Source organism: Triturus cristatus, chromosome 1_2 (assembly GCF_964204655.1).
Source record: "Triturus cristatus chromosome 1_2, aTriCri1.1, whole genome shotgun sequence".
NCBI lineage: Eukaryota > Metazoa > Chordata > Amphibia > Caudata > Salamandridae > Triturus > Triturus cristatus.
In genome coordinates, this window is record NC_140580.1 from 20,033,835 (window position 1) to 20,058,197 (window position 24,363).

Sequence of the window (24,363 nt, forward strand, 5' to 3'; positions counted from 1 at the left end):
CCCGGCTTCCCTGGGTGAGGTAACTCCAGCACTACGGTGCTCCTGTGGGTGTTGGCTCTAGAACTACTTACCCTGTAAGTGACTTGTTTGTAGACTCTCCCGAAGTATCCTAAAACTCTTAATTTCCAATCACGACTTGCTCCGTTGAAGTCAATAGGGATTCGCGGCTGTGTTCCCACACTGCATGCGTCTCCCGTGGGTCCTTTACTTAGCTGCCTTGGGTGGTTTTGTGAGGCCCCAGCACTTCTGAAGGCCCGAGGCCTTGTCCCCTCGCAAGTCGTTATCTCTAAGTCTCTTTTTTAGTATATGGTCTGGTACGCCCCTATGGCCTCAGCCATATTTGTGCTTAACTTATTGTGAAATGTTGATTTGTGAATATGTTCCTGACTTCTAATCTCATAAAGAGATTAGCAGAGCGTTGTTAGTAATAAATACATATGTATTTGATAAATATACCTGTGTGGTGTCCTTTCATTTAGTAATTCAAGAGATAAGGTAAAACAAGCTGCTTTACATTCCTCTAAAGACTTAGCCTGAAGGCTGCTCTCCACAGCTTCCACTAGGATAGCTTTCTTTAAAAGGTGGTCTTAAACTTAGTACCATAAGAGTCGAATTGTACTGGTGCAAGATGTCCACTTTAACTAGTTAACAGCATATACCAGGCCAACTTCTCACAGTTAGCAACTGAGGTGCAAAATATAATAAATTCGAATTTGTTTGTAAAAATATTTTTTAGATAGTCCGTATGGGACTCCCAGTATCTGGAACTGGCTAAAGACACAAACCGATAGTAAAAGAAACCTACCTCTTTTATAAAAAAAAACAGACACAAAATACCTTATTTTGCAAGAGGCGGGTGGGCGCACACTGCCTCACATCCCAGCACTCAGTTTGCCCCGATGCAGCATAGTGAGTGCAGTTGATAACACTTACTTCGGTGTCATGCTTTAGTTTTTCACCCTTGTTCGTGTAGCCAGTGCTGTTTATCTCTATACACGTGTTTCCGGATAATTGTCCTTCAGTAGAGAGCAACACATTCTTTTTGGGGGTGCTGGAAATGCTGCCCAAAGTCTTCTCAGGTCTCTGTACCACTCACTGGGCACAGGTGCTTAAACCAGAGCTCGTCAGCTCACTAGCTCAAGGGACCCTTTTCAAACAGTAGGAGGGTGGGCGGTCACTCCCTCACATCCCATCACTCAGTTTGCCCCGATGCATCATACACTGCACTGGCTGCACGAACAAGGGTGAAAAACTAAACCCTGACACCGAAGTAAGTGTTATCATGCACTTCATTTACTGTGATGCATCGGGGAAAACTGAGTGCTGGGATGTGAGGCAATGTGCGCCCACCCTCCTCCTGTTACAAAATACCTTATTTTGTTGAAAAGGTATTAAAGCACTGTGACTTCACGTTGAAATCTGTGTCGCTAAAGCGTGGAGGCTCTGTGGAACACTTTGGGTCCAAGAGGCGATAAATGTGTTGTGCTCTGTGCACGTTACCATATTTTGAAAGAAATAGCCTGTAACCTGGACAGTTTATTATGGCTTCTGCATGTGATGTCCCATGCAACAGCGCCCCGCCAAACGCGAAGAGTCAGCCCTGCGTTGCCAGGCGACAAAGGAAAGTATAGCGTGCTGGGGCCGGTATACACACAGGCTGGGACCAAGACTCCCAAACAATGTGAAAATGCCTTAAAAGTGCTTCAGGGTAATGAAAGCACGGAACACTTGCACCATTCAATTGTCAATGAGTCATCCTTGCAAATGATGAGATTCCAGCAGCCAGAATGCCTTCAGCATAAAACAGCAGAAAAGCCCAAAAAAATTGAGGTGATGAGTGGCGTCGGTGGGCAAGAACCAGCTATCGCCTAATTGTTGTAGGTGAATGACTCCGGTAAAGGTACTCGCCCACGAAAGGCAGCGACTGGCCAGCTCGGATCCCTTGATGAACTGACCAGTTCACTGTAATCCTTGTTCGCTGCTCCGTTTTCTTGCACAGGCCTAGATTGAACAATAACAAGACATTTGAAGAACAACAAGCAGTGGAGGTGCGCTTAAGCGTAGAACATTTCGCACAAGCTGCACCACGCATTGCCCAATATACATTGCAATATATTACAGGCCCCTGTCAAGCCTCGCCTGCCCAGCATCTCAGGATTGGGTTCTCCTCTGCAAAACACTTCACTGGTTCATCTGCACCAAATGTACATCATCCAGACAGACCCCCCACTTCTTTGATAGCCGGCGGGGTCCAGAATCCACCTACATCACAACTAAAGTCGCTCTCTCAGCCTCCCGGCCTTCTCATGTAACGAAGTTTAGCTCACCTCATCGGAGTGCAGCTTCTTTGAAGCCCATTGCTCCCCAATGTGCCCAGGGCATCAGCTGCCAGTGCAGGCAGGGCATCATTTGAGTCCGACCCTGCCTTTGTCGAGGTCAGCACAATGCATCCTGCCCGCTGGGTGTCTGCGCAGGCTCCCGGCCACCACCATTGGCCCCTAGGTCGGGCCCCTCTCAGCTCCGTCAAGCAGGGTTACACTAGTCACTCCCTCCTGGGCCACATTCATCTCCCCCGGGTGGCCCGGTGGGTAATCTCACCTCTGTCTACGGACGGGCTGCAACTCCCAATGCAGTACCTGAGGGCCCTTTCACTACCAAGCTGCGGCGGCCATCTTGGAGAACTTAGCAGCCGGCGAGGGGGCGCCGAAGTTTGGCTCAACAAAGGCATATGTCCGCTTGAGATGGAGAAGTAGCGGGTCCACCAGCCCATTTTCTTATAGGGGGCATTTGGGTCCATTTCAAGCCGCTGGAAGCCCGTCTGCCCCCGGTTTTCAGAGTTCAGCAAGTATGCGTGTACATGGGTCCTTGTCTTGGCCACACCCCTCTACTCTAAGTTTTAATGGCACAAGTTCTGATTTACAATCCTTGTATGGGAACCCAAATTTAATGGCAATGGGTGTCTCGCCTTTGGCCAGCAAGTTGCCTTCAGTCATGTCGGATAGACACAGACGACAGGGCACCAGAAAGCAAAGGAGCCGAATTAGGCCAACTATTTGGAACTTAGAGAATGTTGCTAATTACCCTGTTTTATGTTATATATGTAGAAAATAATTGCTGGTCTTTTTTGTGCATCTGTTTTAGATCTTGTATCATTTGCAGCTGATACTGTTCTATAGAGGATGAACTGGCCCAGGCCAGCTCTGCCTACACGGACACCAGTGGGAAGTCTATAGCTGGTGATGGGTTTTGAGTTTGATGGGTAAGGAATGCAGGGGGTGAGAAAGGCCCAGCTGTATAAAATATGCTAACTATAAGTACAATGCCTTAAATTGGTGCCTCATGATCATCTTGTCTATGAGGGTGATTGCAAAACATCCTGAAGTGCAAGGGCAATATAGATGTTCCATAAAGCTCACGCCAGGCACAGAATTGAGATCATTTGCAGCCCTGAAATAACAGGATAGGTATATGCTGGCTAAGTACAGTGATGAGTGCAGTCACAGCAGTGCAATCGTGCAGACAGAGTCCTAAAATAATCTAGCTCACTGTGGTCACCCCCAGGAAATTAGTTACAACTCCAAAATCGGGTATATCACTAAGCACATCTCAGACTGTGTATTGCACAAAAATAGCTCGGGGATATCAGCCCTAGCTAAAGAACTTGGTTGCATACTTACATCGAGTGTGCAATCTTCAGGTCACAAGTCTGAATATTGATTGGCCTGCTCAGCCACTCCTAAAGTGGATGCAATAAATGCCCCTCTATTGGGTAAGGCGAAGTAAGATCTGTTTACAGTGACGCGAGGCTGGGCGACTGTTTTTGTGTATTAAACATGTGATCTAGTTATTATTGGTTTCCCATGAGTTCATATGACTGAATTGTGTTTTTTTTCCCTTTCTGTTCTTCTTTCTCTCCAGAACACTATCCCTGCTGCTGGGGTTTTATTGCATTCCTCCCACCTTGTGCTATGTTAGAAGTGAGCAAGTCGATAATTTATTAGGAAGAGCCGAGGCACGGGTCGAAAGATCTGTCTTGGCGATCACATGCCTTAAAATATTTGGCATGTAAATCATGCACCGAAGATCATGTTAGCTTAGAATATGATATGATGTCTTCAAAACTGTTTTTGTAATTCTGTAGCATGCGGAAGCGTTTTGTCTTGACGTATCTGATTACATCACTGCATTAAGAGTTTTTATTAAACGGGGAAATTTTAAGTATGAACTGAGAAATTCCTGCCCCACCCTGATGACACTTTTGTTTGTGAACTAAGAGGCAAGCCAGAGCTAGTGTATCCTGTATGTGGGCTTGATCCTTACTATAGTATATATATATATAAGTTGTTGTCTATTAAATCGAACAAGAGTGTTTTTTGTACAGAGCACATGCTAAACTCGCGTATTTGAAGGTGCTCTCTTATGTGATAATGAAGAAAAAGGTTTGGTGTAATAAAAATATTTGCCTAGAATTACACAATTTGAGACTAGTTTATGGGTCAGGGAGCATTACAGTTAAGTTGAGTAGATTATTCAAGTTACTAGACCTGAAGGTCTGGTAACATTTTTATGATTTTTCAAGGCCTCGAGGCCTGCAGTCGTCTTGATCACCATAATGTCTGCCAGAAATGTTAGTGAACGTCATGCTTTGAGTGTCAAACCTCTATTCCATTCACACTTTTGAGAAGCATTACGGTTTGTGGACTATGAAGTGAGATGGGAAGGTCATTTTGCATGCTCAATTCTCGGATATTTGTAACATAACCCGCCATGCACCCATCTTGTGGTGGAAAACTGCTTAGGAAAATCTATTCAGAAGGTGAGGAATCTACAGGTAGAATTATCAACCAGAAGAAAAAGTTACTTACCTTCAGCAACCTCTTTCTTGTGGATAACATTATCTCCCTCACTGACCCACCTGCCTTCCCACTGTATGGCTGTTTATCCCATATGTCCTCTGGATGTGGTACCAGCGTGTTATCAAATACTGCACCAGTCTTCCTGATGTCTCATCTGTCCTCCTCGAGGGCACATAAAACAAATTGATGGAATCTGATGTCCGCACAGATGATGTCACTGTTAGAAATGGGGTTTCTGGTTGGCTAGGGTATGCACCTGAGCCAGGCAGAACCCACCATTCTAGTCCACGCAGGGGAGTTACACACATCAGATAACCCCTTTTCACCCCCTTGGTAGCTTGGCAGAGCAGTCGGGCATATCCCAGAGGCAATGTGTAAAGCGTTTGCAAAACACACACACACACACCCACCAGTGACACTCTAGCCACTCCACAAAAAGAGACCCCACACAAGGTTATATAAAAATATCCTTTGTATTATTCATTAAAACACAGTAGAACACGGTCGCATAAATCAATGCGCCACTAGGTGCTTGTCATAACATAAGCAGTGTGCTACAGTACACGCTTAAAAACTTCACATGTTGTCAAAACACCGTCAACCGGTATAAATCCTGTCAATACTGTAAATGTACTTGTCATCCTGACAATGCAGCCATCCAAACGACATCCGTTATGCTAAGGCAGGTAATTCAGCAGGTTAGGTCCTAACAGCACAGGTACTGTGCATGCTTGGGAACATACACATCAGGGATGTGGAATTCCTATAGCCAGACGCCCGGGACATATTGTTTGGGGTCAAAGGCAACAAGTTTTAATGTCTATTTTGTCCTTGGGACAAGTAGGTCCAACCCCCTACAGCACAAACACTTTAGCTGCCAGTTTACAATTCCACATTATGGATCAAGGAAGGGCATTGTCTACAGTTGAGGTAATATGTGTCCATGTGTTAATTCTGTTCAAACTTGTATTTATGGTTAATTATTGCAAAGCCTTTATTATTAGGGTGAGCACTAAAAGTAAATGTTGCCAGCTCTGCCTGCACTACTGGCGGTGGTTCCAGTATAAACGTGTACACACGTTTTCAAAGTTTAGTAATATGAGGCTATGTATAATAAAATATTCACAAAAAAAATGCAAGTAGGAAAAAAAATATTTTGCTAAACTACTGTTAAGATTTTAGGTACCATGTCTTTGCAACATCTTTGTTACATGTTGATGTATGCTTGTATTTCTCAAAAATATTCATAATGGAAAATCAGTGTAACCAGTTAAAATACGATTGTGGGAAACAAAAATGAACAAGCATTGGCAAAGCCAGTAGGTCTGAAATTGGTGGTCAGGCTTTTGGTTTTGTCAATGCGTGACTTGTTTAGGCATGGTTTTTGTAAAACCTTATCTGTGTGGGAGCTGCAGGGCCCTCGCCATTCTAACAAGCATTGGCAAAAGCAAAAAAAAAACTGATAATTTGGTCTCAAAAAGCACACATTGCCACAGCAGTTCCAGGCACTGAACAAAACTACTTTGTGTGACAATATGGTCCTTGTAATAGAGCAGAATACTGACACTCACAGTGAAGCCAGCTGATAGACTGAGAGAAGGAGAGAGAGAGACATAATTTTACTAAACACAAAAGGTCATGGTTAACCCCAGGCCTAATTAGAGGCCCAGTTATTAAAGAAAGTCTCAAAAGTGCATCCATGGTATATATCCATGCATTAAGTGCATATATACAGTCTCCGTGAATTCACAAGAATTTACTGAAGTAGGTCAAGAAATAGTACTCCTAGAAAATATTTTTGAACTGCATTTTAGCATGAGCGAATGTGCTTGTGTAGATTTGCTCATGTGAAAATCTGAATGTTTAAGTTCACTTTTGCAGCGTGAATCTTTCTGGATTCACTATGCTGTGCATTATTCCGCGATCTTGTGGTTGGGTCCGGATTCGTAGTCTTTTCTTTGTTTTTTTTTTTTTTTTTTTTTTGTAGCCCAGGTGGGCGTCGACGTACACCATTTGGTGCACCTCCCGTGACGTCGTCGTGCTTCCTGCGGAAGTCCCACCTTTGGGGCGCCATCTTCAGATTCTTTTTTCCGCCGTTGGGTCTGGATCGTCATCGGGAAGCTCCAGAATTACACTCGAAGGAAGAGGGAAGAAAAGCGAGTTTCGTCGATAGAAACACTAGAAGATATCAGGAAAGGAAAAGATTTCATCAGGAGCGCGAAGAAAGGAGGACCAGCGCCCTTTTCTTCGACGGCCTTGGAGAATGCACGCTCAGAGACCCTGAGCGCAATGGACAAGACGCCATTCAAGTTCTGCCCAAACTGCCACCACAAGTTCGCGCAGAGAGACCAGCATCCGGTCTGCAACCTCTGCCTACCGGTCGATCACCAGAGTATCGACTGCAACGCCTGCTCAGCCTTCGCGCCGAAGACACTCAGGGTGAGAGAGCGGCAGAGAAGGGCCAACGCCAGCATGGACGGCAAGGGGAAGCCCCCGACGCTCTACGCCCTGGGCCTCTCCTCAGACGACGAGGACAACGTCGCCGAGACAGCCGAAAACTTCACGGTCGTAGAGACCGACAAGAAAAAAGAAGACGAGGTAAGAGAATCGTCGAGCGCAAAACAAAAAGTACCTCGACAACACGAGGGTGACTCGAGAAAATCTGAGTCAAAGTCCACGAAGGGAGCCCCGGCGCCGAAAACTTCGACGTCCAAAGGGGGAACCACGGACAAGAGGCCGAGCGGATCCTTAGATAAGGACTCCCCGGTGCCGAAAGACGCCGAAAGGCAAGGGTCGTCGAAATCATCCCATGAAACGGGCCGATCGACGCAGAAAGAACGTTCGACGTCGACGCAAGGTTCATCGAAAAGACCCGCGGTCGACGCCGAAAGCATCTCCGAGATGGAGAAGAAGAAGAGGCGGCTCGAGGCCGAAATGGAGAACATCCTTCAAAGAAAGAAGGAGTTCGACGCCAGAATGAAGGAATTCAAGATTCCAACGGTTCCATCAGCGGACGTCGAGGAGGTCGAAGACGCGTTCGACGCCGAAGGGCTGACAAGGGAACTCGAAGAGGAAGAAGACCCCTATTATGAGGGAGAAGCCGAGGAAGAAGACCAACGGTCGTTCTACGAATCGGCGGCATCTACCAGCAACGACGTCGAATGGCACGATCTCGACACCGAAAACCCGGAAGAGCCCGTGGACACGTACCCTTCGAGGCCTTCGCCACCCGACGACATCGGGGTCTACAATATGGTGGTCAGGAGCGCAGCAATGGCCTTCGGCGTCAAACTCGACGAGGAGAAACCGAAAGCCGATTTTCTCGTCGAGACACTGCTCCCCATCCAGACAAGGAGCCAGTTCCTCCCCATGCTACAAAGCGTGATGAATCAGGGGAGAGAAGCCTTCAAGGAACCTGCAACCTGCTGGTCGATCACGCCCAGGACAGAGAAGAAATATAAGCACTCCTCCCTGGACCCCCCTTACATCAAGGGTAGCGTGACCGCGGACTCCATCATAGCCTCCACGGCCAGGAGAAGGGCCAACGTACCAGCAACTTCGGGCCCACCCCCGGATAAGGAGAGCAGGAGGATTGACCTCACAGGAAGGAAGGTCGAGAGGAACGCCGCAATGCACTGGCGCATGGCGAATTCAAATGCACTCCTCAATAGACACCAGTACCAGCACTGGGATGAGATGGGGGAGTTAGTAAAGCACCTCCCAGAAGAATTCCGGCAGAGAGCCTCTCACCTGATAGATGAAGGCAAAAACATCGCCAACTCCTGTATAAAGACGGCGTTGGATGGGGCAGAGACTTCAGCAAGACTCATGGCCATAGGGGTCACAGAGAGGAGGCATGCATGGCTAAGAATCTCGGGATTCAAACCGGAAGTGCAGAACAACATCCTTGGCACCCCCTTCAATGGAGAGACACTGTTCGGAGCAACAGTGGACGACAAGCTCACCCAGCTGAAAAAAGAAAACGAGACGGCGAGGTCCATGGGGGCCCTACAGCTGAGGGGAATGAGGCGAGGAAATCCCTCGAGAAGACCCTACGGTAGGGGAGGAAGCCAGCAGGGGACGTCGCACCAGGCGTTCCAACAAGGTCAGCAGGGTGAAGGTCACGGACAAGGTCAACAGAAGCAAAACTGGCAATATCAACCTCGGGGCCAGTCCTTTCGCGGGAGAGGGAACGGACGTGGCCAAAGGAGGAGAGGGGGCGAACAGCCCTCGACAAAGTGACTCAGCACGCAAGAGGACGCCTACCCTCGTCAGGACCCCAAGGGTGAGGCGCAAAAAAAGTGTCATCAGGGGGAAGAGAAAATTCAAGAGCCTACGAGCATACGACACCAGTAGGCGGAAGACTGAGGTTCTACCTTCAGGAGTGGCGGCGTATAACCACAGACAAGTGGATACGGAACGTTGTGCAGTACGGGTACTGCGTAGATTTGGAGAAAAGACCTCCAAACAGGAAACCAAGGGGAAGACTGAGATCGGCCCAAGAACTGGCAATACTCAGAGAAGAAACGTGGAAACTCCTGCAAAAGGGAGCCATAGAGACAGTGCCGAACAGAGAACGCAACAAAGGGGTCTACTCAAACTACTTCGTGGTCCCGAAGGTAGACGGAGACCTCAGACCCATACTAGACCTCCGTTACCTAAACAAGTTCATCAGAACGCAAAGGTTCAAAATGACTTCACTCCAGGAGGTTCTGCCACAGATAAGAGAAGGGGACTTCATGGTCACCGTGGACCTCAAGGATGCCTACCTTCACATCCCAATAAACAGAAGGCACAAGGGCCTTCTGAGATTCAACATCGAACAAGAACACTACCAGTTTACGACCCTGGCCTTCGGATTAAAATCAGCACCAAGGGTCTTTATAAAATGCCTGTCGGCGGTAGCGGCGCACCTACGAAGGCAGGGAATACATGTCTACCCCTACTTGGACGACTGGCTGGTCAAGGCAAACTCACGCGTAAAGTGCGAGAGGCACGCAAAACGCGTAACAGACACCCTCACAAAACTGGGATTCTCGATCCACTGGGGAAAATCTTCGATGGAACCAGAGCAGGTGAAGATTTTCCTGGGGGCAAAGATAAACTCCCGCAACAGTACAGTAGTGCCCAGCGAGAGGAGGACAGAGGCTCTACTGAAGGAGGCGAAGCTCTACCAGAAGGGGCGAGCTCTGACAGTGAGGGCTGTGAGCAAAATGATGGGGATGATGGCGTCCTGTATCCAGCTGGTGCCGAATGTACGCCTGCACATGAGACCATTCCAGGAATGGCTACAACAACAATGGTCACAAGCAAACGGAAGCTGGGAGGATCTAGTGGTTGTTACGCACGCAGTGCAGGAGGAGATAACTTGGTGGAACAGAGGCAACATAACAGCAGGGAGAAGCCTGACACCACCAATCCCAACAGTGACCATTACCACGGACGCATCGCAGAAGGGATGGGGAGCGCACATGGACAACCTCAGAGTGAGGGGTCTATGGGCCCCAGCGGATGCGGTCCGCCATATCAACTACCTCGAGTTGAAAACAATCCTGCTAGCCCTGAAGGCATTCCAGAGGCACCTGTTCAACAAGAAGGTGTTGGTCCAAACAGACAACACCACGGCGATGTTCTACATCAACAAACAAGGGGGGACACAGTCGTTCCCGCTCTCATCCCTAGCTCAGGAGATTTGGAGATGGGCCATACCTCTCAGGATAGATCTACTGGCAATTCACCTACCGGGGAAGGACAATGTAGAGGCAGACTGGCTAAGCAGGCAGACCTCAGCATCACACGAGTGGGAGCTCAATGGCCAGGAAACGGAGAGACTCTTCCGGAGATGGGGGACTCCCACAATAGACCTTTTTGCAACACGCCACAATGCAAAATGCCAAAGCTTCGCGTCCAGGCAACCAGATCAGCAATCCGAGGGAAATGCCCTATGGATAAGCTGGTCGAGGACATTTGCCTACGCCTTTCCACCGATACCCCTGTTGCACAGAGTGCTCGACAAGTGCAGAACCAGCAACATGACCCTGATCCTGGTGGCTCCGCAGTGGGCGAGGCAGACATGGTTCTCACAAATTCAAGAAATGGCACAAGGCGACCCATACAGGTTCGAGAGGAGGAAGGACCTGCTCACAATGCAAAACGGAGAGGTCCTGCACCCAGAGCCAGAGACCCTCAACCTGGCGGCATGGCTCCTGAAGACATAGAGTTCGCGCACCTAAGATTGCCGCCGAGCACGATGCGAGTGCTACGGGAGGCGAGGAAACCAACTACACGAAAATGCTACAGCGCAAAATGGAAGAGGTTCACTGTGTGGTGCCGGAAAAAGGGCCTGCAAAACAGAATGACAAGAGACTCAACAGTACTGAGGTACCTCACACACCTTCTAAAGAGTAACCTCTGCTCGAGCTCACTAAGGGTACACCTAGCGGCCATCGTGGCCTACACCAGAGGTGAAAAAGGTGGAAGTTTCTTCAGCTCGCAGGTGGTGAGGAGATTCATGGAAGGAGCCAAAAGGATGGCCCCCCCGAAAAGGTTGCCGCCGCCGGCATGGAATCTGAATGTGGTCCTGACGGAGCTCATGAGGGCACCGTTTGAACCCATTCACAAGGCCACACTGCAGATGTTGACTATGAAAACAGCCTTCCTGGTGGCAATAACCTCACTACGCAGGGTGAGCGAGCTTCAAGCGCTAACGCTGCAGGAACCCTACATTCAGATTCACAAAGATAGAATAGTCCTGAGAACGAACCCACACTTCATGCCAAAGGTAGTGTCGGCGTTCCACATAAATCAGGCTATCCAGATACCAAGTTTCTTCCAAAACCCGACTACAAACGCAGAGAAGGCACTGCACACCCTCGATGCCAGAAGAGCGGTGATGCACTACATTGAGAGAACCAAGGAACTCAGGAAGTCGAAACAGCTGTTTGTGTCCTTTGCTACTAGCTTCATAGGTAGACCAGTGACTAAGGGCACCATCGCAAGGTGGATTGCCCTCACTATTCAATTCTGCCACAAACAGGCTGGACAGGAGCTAGCGGAGGGGCCGCAGGCTCACTCCACAAGGAAGAAAGGGGCCACCGTGGCCTTCCTGGCGAACACGCCCATCCAGGACATATGCCTCGCGGCAACTTGGGCATCTGTGCACACGTTCACGAAACACTACTGCGTGGACATTCAGATGAACAAGGAAGCACAGGTTGGACAGAAGGTGCTTCAGCACATTTTCAACGACCAACGCTCATCTACCACCCAGCCGCCACAGAACTAGGAAAACCGCTACAAAATCGATGCACAGCATAGTGAATCCAGAAAGATTCACGCTGCAAAACGAATAGTTTCTTACCTGTCGGTGTAGTTTTGCAGCTTGAAGATCTTTCTGGATTCACTAGCGAACCCTCCCACCTCCGCCAGGAAGATGAGGCTGGAGGAAGAGGGGGTAAAAATGGAAAAGATCAAAGAAATACAAACATACAGATAAAGGAACAAGAAGGATTAATCAATCGCCTAGGGTTTAAAAAAAAAAAAAAAAAAAAAAAAAAAAAAGAGGAAAGGGAAAAAAGAACCCGAAGATGGCGCCCCAAAGGTGGGACTTCCGCAGGAAGCACGACGACGTCACGGGAGGTGCACCAAATGGTGTACGTTGACGCCCACCTGGGCTACAAAAAAAAAAAAAAAAAACAAAGAAAAGACTACGAATCCGGACCCAACCACAAGATCGCGGAATAATGCACAGCATAGTGAATCCAGAAAGATCTTCAAGCTGCAAAACTACACCGACAGGTAAGAAACTATTCGTTTTCCTCCAACCCCATTTTTTCCCCAACCCTCAAGTAGTTTAACGTCTGCCACTGCCAGGAGTAAATTTCCAACCTTTTTCAGTATGGAAAAAAATTAGAAAAGAGATGGTGAAAACCCTTAAAACATGCAAGTTGGTAGGTTTGCACAGACTCAAAAGGGCATTCCAACCTTGAACTATTGCTTACCACTACCTTCAGCCCCAGTATTTAGACCTGCAGAAACATAGCAACATAAAGGAATTGCTAGTATCCAAACCCTACTATGGTACAAGTCCTGGCATAATTAGGGAGGCTTTATCAGAACTCTTGCATAATGAGATTGCTGCCGTAATTTGTCGCCACATTACATGACACAAAAGGGACAAGTGGATTTTGTTACAGGACAAGTAGATTTATGAAGCAACTTGCCCCATGGACAAGTAGATATTTTATTAAATTCCACACCCCTGCACATCAAAAGCCAATTAAATCAGGGCACAAGATGCAATATCTATCATTGGCATCACTGTATCATATACATCAGACCGTTCCTCAATATAATAGTGGTTACTCCTGCCAATATAAGGCCAACATCCTAACATTAGGGCACGAAAATGTGGCAGTTAGGTTAGGAGCAGGTTTCGGAAAGTCACCCGCTATCATTGTGAACCGGTAGGGTGCAGCTTCCCTGCACTCCTACCACTTTTGGTATGATAATTTCACCGGCCCTCCTGTGTGCCTTCCGGTGCCTCCCTGGGTCTCTCAGGCTACTGGGCCATCTGCCCAGCTACCACTGGAAATGCGGCAATTTCCAACAACAAAGATGCTCCTGGGGTGGGGAGACCTCTGTTGGTCCCCCCCCACACCCCCCCCCCGCCACCGAAGGTAACTTTAACAGGTGCAGCTGCCCACGATTGTACAGAGGGGCAACTGCTGCAGGAATTAGAACACTGCCTCGGCCGTTGAGGAGACCTCGTCTGGTTCCGTTCTCATAGCGGCTGGGGGTGAGGAAACCCTGCTCTGCTGACCTGGTATTCAGCAACTGGCCTGCGTCGGCCCGGTGTCAAGGGGACCAGACGCTCCCTCAGTTCTTCTTTTTGTCTTGCTGGGACTCTGCTCACTTCCAATGCTCTGGTAGGCGCTGGGCGGGGTCAAGGAGAAGGCTGCTTCTCCTTCTTCTGGCCAGATGGGAGGCAGCTGGTTGGAGTCTGCGCAGCACCGATCTCTTCTGGGTGCGGCCTTGGTTGCCGGGCAACGCCGGGAGTCCGCAATCTCCAATTTCCCTGCCGTGCTCGGATTCGCGGCTGGCCCCACTCTTCAGGTGGTTGGTCACCGCCGGCAACAGCGAACCCTTCCCCCTAGTGTGGGGGAATCTCAAGCCAAGTCTACTGAAGTGTCACACTCTCACAGCGGGCACACACACTTGCATTAATTAACAAAGTAGAGAGAGCACTTCCTGGCACAAAATAGATTAAAGGAAAAGCGTTCTCCAGACCCTGTTCAGTGCTCCACACGTGCTTCAAAATAACAGGGTGGGAAAAGACAATGCTGTTTCAAATCCCACGGGGCAGGCCACAAAGCCCTGTGAGATCATTGGGGGCCCGAGCAGGAAGCAGGGTCAGGCCAGCACACAAAGGCAAAGTCCAGATGGCAGTTCCCTGGTAGCACAGCAATCCTCCGGGGCAGCATACAGAACCAGCAGTGTCTGGTTCAAAGTCCACACAATGTCTTCTCATTATCATGGGGTCACAGCCCCTGCATTTATTGTGCCAAAGTCTTTGTTCTGGGGGCACTTCAGCCTCATATTAGAAGTGCACAACACCTCCATTCACGTTGTAAGCCCTGGCCGCAGACACACCATCGGTGAGTGGAGACAACTTTGTAGAAGGCAGGCAGAGCCCTATTTGGATGCAGATGCAACTCCTCCCACCACTCCAAATGCAGACCCGGCCTATTCCAGTGCAAAGGAAACTCATCCCGCTACTCTAAATTCAGCCACGGTCTATTCAGCCTAGTGCAGAGTCACCCAGGAAAGGCAAGATACACCTCAACCTCCTTGTGACTGTCTAGAGTGAAGGTACATCCCCCTCTCTCCTGTCAGTGATCACCAGGCGGTCAATACACATCCAGGCAGGGCACAAAGACACAGAAGCACACAGAAATGCCCACTTCTAAAAGTGGCATTTCTAAAATAGAAATAATAAATCTGCTTTCACCAATAAGCAGGATTTGTCACTACTATTCCAAAGATACCAAACCTGGTCACGCCACCCCTCTCAGATCAGAAATTATCACTGAAGCACATATCGGGGAATCCCCAGTACAAACCTATGAGAGGGCAGCCTCACAGCAGTGAGAAACCAAATAGGCTTTTTGTCACTACCAGGACATGCCACACAGTTAAGGCACATGTCCTACCTTTTAGCTACACAGCACCCTAGCTAGGGCCTACCTTAGGCGTGACATATGTAGTAAAAGGGGAGTTGCAGACGTGGCAACCACTTAACTACCATAGCCAAAGAGCGATCCAAATTGTGGCTAGCTAAAACTTAATTTACGCGAATGCCTCACTACCTTCACAGAATATGATTTCACAAATTTCGTGGGTTTGGCTTCTGGATAGTGCATATGTGTGGCCACACAACATCTCTGTAAACATTGGTAAATATCACACGTACTCAGACATCCATCCCCTCAAATCCATCCTGCATAGATCCACTACACACAACACATTTTAACGTCTTATCATAACATGCCACAATTTAACTACACACACTTGCGCACCACATAATTTCACTCCATGCCACACAATTACAAACCAATAACAAACTACACACAATTCCACTCCCAACCAAATAATTACACTACACAAAACACAATTCAACTCCATTTAATTTCATTGCACATAATTACACTTAAACCTACATTTCATGCAACATATTTACCATGCACATATATCCACTCAATTCCAAAACACATAATTACTCTACAAAAAAATCAGCTTTGCAACATGCCCCATAATTGCACACCATAAAATACTACTCCACACTATGCCACATACTACCACTGCAAACCATGCCACATCATTCTACACACCACAATTCAATACCACTCAGTTCTGTACCACACAAAATAATTACACTCCACATACCACCACTCGGCTCCTCATAACTACACTGCACATAATTTCACTCTACTAAATACAACATAAATACACCCCACATAAATGCACTCTATGCCACATACCAGGAATCCACATCAATGCACTCCACGCCATAATACATAATTCCAATAAGCATAATTTCACTCAAAGCCACACAATTCAACTCCTCACATTTACAAAACACCACATAATTCCACACACAACCACATATTTAAAATACACAACACAATTCCACAACACACCACATACCTCTAAAACATACCAAATATCTTCACATCATACCACAACTAATAATTCAAATACAACCCATATAATTCCACGCCAAACCACAAACCTCCATTACACTCCAAGCCAAAACACATAGGTAAAAGACATTGTCATTTACAACGCCAATAGCTCCAACTCTCGCAAATGCGAGACCGATTGTATGGCAAATTCTTGTAGTAAGGTGGCCTGGTTGTTGCCTTTGTGCATGTTTTGTGTGATTTAAAAATGTTACACTGATAGGGCTTAAAGTAATGTCTAAATGTGTGCACATTATGTATTGGTAGTAAAGCTGACCACTTTACCGATGAGTAATCAAGTTTTGAATGTTCCAAGACCAAAGTTAATGATGTTTTGGATACTGTTTTCCAGGTGGATCTGAATGAAACCTTGTAAACTGTGCCAGGGACTGTATTTTCAGTGGATATTCAGGAATCGTGAATATCCATGAGTGCCCATCGTAGGCGACGTGCTGGGGATCCTCCCTCTGAGCCCCCCAGTGGCTGTGCTCATGTCCCGGGAACAGGATGTGTGTGGAGCAAGCTGGTGGAGCTACCCACGCCACCTCTCTCACGGCACCAGTTAAAACGATTGGAAGAACACAGATACCAAAGTGCTGGAAGGTCTCTGCTTGAACCCCTATTTCAAGGATTCTGGGATTGGCTAGTAGGGAGAGTTCCAGCTTGGATTGCGCCAAACCTCATTACAATCATTGGACTTGTAATAAATATCTGCACCACTCTGATTTTAGTTTACCACTGCCCCTCAGCTACGGAGCAGGTAAGTGTGTTTTTAAGCACCTGCATGTGTACATGACACACATATTCCCAGTCATACGCATGTATTGAATGATGAAAGGCAGTAACCTTCCATTGGTTTTTAGCTTAGTACGTTGATTTGCTGTCTCTGATCTAGTTTTTATGTACTTGAGATTTTCTATAGCACTGCTCCGTCCACAATGGCTGTTGATGCGCTTTTATGCGCAGAATAATATTCAGATCCGTTTTAGACATTTTAACAGTTGTTCACCAGGCCTTCTAAAAGAGAAAAACGAAATTGATAGAAATGTCAACTCAAGTTGGACTTTTTGTTAAAGAGGCAGTCTAATAAAAAACAAAGTTATACATTTATGTGGGGATGTTTTTTCCATTTACAATTATATACAAAATATGGTTTAAGGGAAAACACAGTAAAATTAATTTCCCTTCAAGTTAATACTGTTTCCTGGAATGTGGCCTGTGATTTCTATGTAACACTACTACTGTTCTGCAGCAAGAATGTTCTGTGAAAGTGTTTTTTTCTTAAAGGTCTAGTGTTAGCCAATACCTTTTAGATTTTTATCACACATTTCTATGTAATATAACGGCTTTCAGACAGCCCTCTTCATCCATTGATATGTTGTGGCCATTCACATTTTCCTTTTTCCCATATGCAGCACACAGCATGGGCAGTGGGTGAGCCACTTCTTTTCGCAAGGGTCACATCCATATACATCCACAGGCAAAGTAATCCCCTTGGCTGCCAGGGATTTCTATTATGTGTGCTTTCTGAGACCCCCCAGAAATATTTTTTCATTTTGCCAATGCTTTCTTATGAGAATTTGGCAGTTTTCCTAACTGTGTTTTACAAAAACGATGACCAAACCAAAAAAGCATTGACAGTCAAAAGGCTGGCTAGCCAACACCAGAGTTATGTGCAGCGTCAGTGCATGTTTTTGCTTGATTTGAACATTTTTTAGTTTTCTCTGAAATTCATCTGTTGTTGAAAGGTGGGTGGGTTATAATTGGAAAGTTGTTTGTGAGTTTAGGCATGGAGAAGAAAATAGTTACTGTTGGTTTTTTGCAGATGTAGTTGTTGTTTTGTGGTAGATGTTGGTGTTGCTTTGTGGCAGGTATTGTAGCAGGGATCTTATTTGCCAAAATAAATGACCATCTTAATCTTCTGAAGCAGTCCTTGGATGGATACATTTCATATGTTTTATTATAGGTAGAAGCTTGAGTTGCTATAAAGTCACCTACTGTAGTGTTCAGCTTGTTAGTGCTATGATTGTTTTAATGATATTTGGAATAGAATTCCGGTAGTAATTTATGTGGTTGTCATTTAAATTAATGTATGGCAACATCAGATATTACTTTTAATATGCAATATTTTATTTGGTTCAGTGCTAGTTGTTTGGTTATGGTTGATTGTACATCGATCTCCAGGGAATGAGGTACGAGAAAGTGGATATAGTGTTTGTTAAACGTCTTATTTTGTGCAAAGAGTGCTGAAATGTATGGCATACTTCCACCCACACCCTGGGAGATCTTACTCAAGTGCAATGGTTGTCAGGCATGTGTTTTTTTTTTTTTAACAGACTTTATATATAGTGCTTCATACCATTGACTGAGTCGGGGCAGCACTTATTTGCCTCCGGATTCAGGTGGTCCTTTCAGACTGCAGTTGTGCAGTGTTGTAGAATTACCTGTGTGAGGGCTGTTGATTGAGATGTGTGAAGTTTTGGAGACTTACTCTAAGTAAACATGACACAGCAGTGTTGTGGCTTATAAGCAAGAGATATTGAAGAGTAGTCTAAGGGTCCCAATCGCACATGCTGATGATTACCGTTTTAGTAAGGTTTAAATGTAATCTAGTAGTTATGAACCTGGAAGTAGACTAGTTTTTTTGTTCCCACCTGAATTGAGATGTTTGCATGTTTCTGTGATTTTAGCAGGGAAGCTAGTCAATTTCTTAGCTATTTCAGCTGATGAGTTTCCACCAGTCTTAGCGTTATTGAAGGCAGGGACAGATAGAAGCTGGCCTAGACCAAAAATCTCTGGATATGATTGTAAGTGTGGAGTTATGGCTAACAGCACGGACCAGAACTGTGAATTGCATGCAGAGTTGTCCACATTGCTTTGAAGATGATGCATTTAGCCTTGAAGGGAATATGTCTAGTCACAGGTGTTCGCTCAAGAAATTTAAGTGCAGGTAAAATGCTTAACCTGATATTAAGAGGAGTTGCTTCACAGCTATCTTCTACATTTTCTGTGGCTTTTCAGTCACTTTCGTGGTATGTTCTGAGTTGTACATTATTGCATAGTATTGCCGAGACATTACTAAATTGATAAAGGATTGTACCTTTTGGTGGAATCCTAAGTAAGGTTCAATTTGGGGCTTTTTTCACAGAAAAGGATCTCTTATTAACTTGATTCACTTAAGGAGTCAAGGAGAAGGGTGCATCCATGGTAACACTTTGTCTTCCTATTTGGATTAATGGATAGGTTGAGTACTTTAAGCTAGGTTGTGAAATTGTGGTAGGTGTGTCATTTACCACTGGCTAGTATTTACATTTTTAATATGTTTGGTTTGAGGTTATTCATTCACATCAAGTGATCAACCACTAGGAACTGTTGAGCGATGGTGGCCCAAAATAATGATGGACTTTGATGTTTTAATATAATTTGTGTATTATCTGCATAGTTGCCATTGTTGTAGAATTGACGATGAAGGAAAATGTAGTCCCTGATAATGATACTTTAAAAAGTTGGAGGGCATTGATGTGTCCTTCAGGAACTCTTGAGGTCAAGGGAAAAGCAGAAGGGAGGCAGACCGAATGAGGGATCAGTTATCCTGTGTAGGATGGTACCTTGTCTGCAGACTGAGGTGATGATGGACCATATCATATGCAACAGAAAGACTTGAAAGCAGAAGTGCTGTAGTGTAGTTCCTATATCCCTGATAGGCTCTGTGCATTGGAATAACATACACTATAGATTTGACATAGGACTAAAGTCAGTATGTCTCTATCGAGTATATTAAACTTAATTACTTGTGTGTGCCAGCTAACTCCGAGGTCACTAGAAACTTCTCGAATATACAAGAAGGGATTAGTCTCTGACAACCGCATAAACCTGACAACTTTGTTTCCTTTTAAAATTGGAACAGTCTCAATCGTGGAAACAATAGTTAACAGTTTCACTCAGTTAATCGTACATGCTTCGTTTCTACAGAGTTGCACAGAAATAGAGAGACGGGCATTTTAATAAAAGTGTTTATTGAACAGTCTTATTTCTAATGCAAGACATATGAATTGCTACAATCGTGAGTCAGACTGCGAAGTACCATATGTATGAGTTTAGCAGTAAGATAAAATAATACTGCAATAGCATGGTTTGTAGCTATGACATATATTAATCAAAATACATACATAAATAACATAAGCTAAAATGTGATACTCATCTGATGCTTCTAAATTGGTTTACCCCAGTGTACCTAACCTAAGTGCAGTACGAGGTTTGAAGTAGGTGCCATTTCTAAAGTATAGCTAGCTATATTTTAGTTTAGCCAAAAGTTGCCAAAAGTTTCTCTAAGTTCTAGTCAGCTCCATACCTTAGAATGGGAGAGGTTGGAATCTCTTTTCTGGACTCGGTAGTCTAACCCCCCGCAAGGGAAGTCAGAGCACTGGATCTGGATTCTCTGCGAGGAGGATGACCGCGTCAGGTCAGTGCATCAGGCTGGAACACGATCTCATTCCGAACTTGCCGTGGCGAACCGCGTAGTCTGGGTTAGATCGAATCCTCCAGGAACCGCTATTTGCCAGGGCAAGTGCTGGTATATTTATACCTTGAAGGTGTCTAGGAAAGCCAGTATTGGCGTAAAAGTCGGGCAGAGGAACGTCATAAATGAACCCCTAAGGAATACATGTTCATGCATACTTCATGAGTTCTTGGAGAAATCAATATTCAAGCGGAGGGAAATTCCTAAAGGCTTAAGGGTCTGGTTTTCCAAGAATTTGTTGTGACTTGGATGGACGGATGTAGGTGGCCATGCCTGTATTTGGTTTGTACGGACAATGTCTAAATAAGGGCCGGATTTCTATGTCCAAATAAGGGCAATGTCAATTGTACCTATATAAGGGCATAAATTGGGAAACCTATATACGGAATCTAAATCTGCACACAACAGTGCCTCTATCTAATTTTGTCCTCTTTGAATCAGTTTGCCTGGTAGGCTGTTGCTGATTGGGTGATGGATGGAAGCATTGTGTTGTACCTTGTGCTTTTTGTTTTTTTGTTAATGTTGTCAGGAGTAGGCCTGATCTTAAAGAGTGGTTAAATATTGCTGCGATTCCTGATCATGAGATGGCCATTGAATACATGGCATGGGCATCCTGATGCATCACAGACTTTTGTAAGATTTGCCAGTTCATGAGTAAATGATAGCTTGAATAAGATTGTGTGGTGAGACCATATTAGTTGAGCTGTTTGTCCTCCCTGGTTTTAACATCAAGACCTCTTAACAGGCCTTTGATTTTGGATTTGAATTGATCAGATAGGGAGTTTCGTAGTTAAAGTGTATAGGTGGTTTTGAAGGTTAAGCATTCCATGTTTAGGTATTATTTTATGAAGTTCTTTAGATGGACATATATCGTCTTGAATGTGACCGGCTTAGTGGTTCCTTTTTGCCTTTGACTGCTGTTTTATGGATTTTGGAAGTGATATTTCACAGTCGATTTTCCATTGGAGGAGTTTGTCTGTTCCAGTTTTGAATAATGCAAGAGGTCGTTTGTTGGGTTTGAGAGATTTCACTTCGGCCGCATCCAGATGACTCTCTGAATGTTGATAGAGAGTTGTGGAGGTCTTTATTGGCATGATATTGAGGACTGATGCCAGACAGGGATGTAATACAGATTGCTGGGTTGGTGGGTAAATAATTACGAGTTAAGTGGAGTATAAAAGGTGGACCAGCTCTGTCATTTCCATGTTCTATTAGATGTTTTTAACAGTTGTAGCTGAAGTCTTGTTTTAGGGGGAAGGACCTGAACTTCATCATGAGGAGATCTCTGTGACTGAGGTTCAGAGCAGAAATTCTTCCAGAGTATGCCCATTTGTGTGGGTGGGGACAGATCATTTCACCTAGATTCAGAAATTCTGTACTGGGTAGCAAGCATTTGATTATGGCCAATTCAGGTTTGTCAAACCAGGTATTGAGATCCATAATATGCAGATATTAGGATGTTTTAGATTGACCTCTGAGGTGAAGCCTATGAAAATTGAGGATAAAGAGGGTGGTGCGTGGGAAAGGTAGACTAATAAATTAGAAGTTTGTACGCTGGAGCAATCCAGTTTAAAATGGATTTTGTAGGTAAAGAGCTGCTCCTCTTCTAGTTTTCTTCTTTCTATGGTGTGATTTCGTATGAGGATGTTGTAGCTGACCAGTATGACTTAATATGTGATTGGTCCAAACTCATTACTTAGCCAAGTTCCACTGATGAAAAGACAGTGAGCTATCTGTAATAGTCTGCCATTCTGACAGAAGATTATAGATCTTGCACTGCAAAATTGGTAATTTTGTTTGATGGAATTAAAGTGGTTAGTTAGGATGCAAAGGGAGTGCTGGTAAAGTCAATCTTAGTCAGGCAATCTCAGGAGTGACATTACAGGATTAGAAGCAGATGAAGTAGTTGGGAATGAAGAGAAGGATGGGTTACACGTGTGGGTGTGTGAAGGAGTAAGATTATGCAAGTTTGGGAGTTAAGGAATGAGTGTTGAGATGTTGGACTTTGAAGAGACCAGGGAAAAGATAGGATGTAACTTGATGCACGTTCTGGTTGTTCTATGGGTGCGCCGAGAAAATAGTGGGACGAGTGAATTATAACCTTTCAAGAGGGGTTTTGTGGGCAAGACTAGAGTTAATACCAAATAATGAGTAGTAGGAGAGAAATTCACAGATATGGAGATGAGACTTGTTAGCAGGACTGCATGAAGAGGAAGCTTGTGTGCGATGCATTTCCTTCTGATGACCGCTTTAAAAGCATCCCAATTATTGAAAAAATCTGTGTCATGGGGCTTATTTAGTTGGAAATAAGCTCTAATAGTTTTGCGTATCTCGTCCCTAAAAGACTATCTGTAGTAAAGGACTCGGGGAAAGTATCAGCAACGGTTTTTAGGGGTGGGGGTGGTCTCCACTCTAACGTCAACTCGACTCTGGCATGGTCGGAAATTGTAATCGGCTTAAAGTCTACTGTTAAAATAGCCTTTTTTAAAGATTGGCTAATGAAAGCATTATCAAGTCATGAATAGGAGTGGTGGGAATGTGAAACGAAGGTATAATCGTTAGTATTGGCATGTATTGTTTGCCACGCATCCACCAAGTCCATCGATTTGTAGAGAATGTTGCAAGGCTTTTGTGAAAAAAAGTGTTTGCACAGTGTGGGTGCGCACTGTCCAACTGTGGGTCCCAGATGATATTGATATCTCCCAAAAGTATGCTGTTTCCATCATACCCCCCTCTAAAAGACATAGAAATGATTGGAGGAAGCTGACCTGAGCTGAATTTGGGTGTAAATCGAGGCATTTGTACAAAGCCTACCAGATATAGTCTCCTTCACCATTAAAATTCGTCCTTCTTGCCTTTTAGAGAATGAAAATTTGAGGGAGGAATGGAACAATAGGGCCACTCCGCAATGTTTAGTGGGCGCGAATGATTGACGAATGGTTGGGTAGGGCTTATGGTGACGCCATGTTTCTTCACTGCACTTCAAATGAGTTTCCTGAAGTCCAATTATATCATAGTGCTTGTCAATGAGGTATTTCCATAGCTTGTGTTGTTTCCCTGGTGAGTTCAGGCCTCTATCATTCCAAGTTAATGTGTTTAATACCATTGTTGTAATAAGTGTATACATCTATGGGACAGTCCCACTTCCTGCCCTCCATGAAACATTTGTTGTTTGTTTCCAATACCTTCTCGATCCCTCCCTACCCACCCCACGTATATAACACAAACTTCCACATTGAACAATAAGTGAAAAGCAATACAAACCCAAATGGGGCCAGTGTTACCCCGTAAGTGAGTAACAGTTGAAATACCTCTAGAAATGTGTGCATGGAATTCACAAACCACATGAAACCTTCAAATAAAAGATGCTAATGAATAAGGTCACAAGCACAACATAGTAGAAAGAAACATTAGTGAACCATATTGGGCTCAGTGAGCCACATTCGTAGACCCCTGGGTATTCAAAGACAGATTTCAATCAAAAAAGTCCCCACTATACGGCCTACCATTCAGATTAGTTGTCCATATCTGCATTAATTAGCAGTTAAGACAGTCCAATGTTTTCAAAAAGTCTGCCCCCCTGGATGGAAGTTAGCTGCTTCCGCTGGGGGTGCCCCTCCTCCCCTGTCTCCTAGAGTGACGTTGTGGAAGCCAAAGTCCCCCGCCAACAGCGCCCGGGGACCACGTATAAGAGTCATCTACTCAAGCAGCTCTCCTGATCAGAAATTGTCACGCCTAGCAGGGCCGC

General features: G+C 45.4%; 1 protein-coding gene across 6 annotated transcripts in view; it reads left to right on the forward strand.

The window, feature by feature from the left end:
* The window catches only part of CEPT1 (choline/ethanolamine phosphotransferase 1), a 475,568-nt gene that overhangs the window by 108,922 nt on the left and 342,283 nt on the right, over positions 1-24,363 (forward strand). For all 6 annotated transcript variants that reach the window (XM_085600157.1, XM_085600148.1, XM_085600172.1 and 3 more), the window contains one exon: positions 16,449-16,856. In XM_085600157.1, coding sequence (XP_085456283.1) covers positions 16,524-16,856 — 333 coding nt within the window. In that variant the 5' untranslated portion in view covers positions 16,449-16,523. The remainder of the gene's footprint in view (positions 1-16,448; positions 16,857-24,363) is intronic.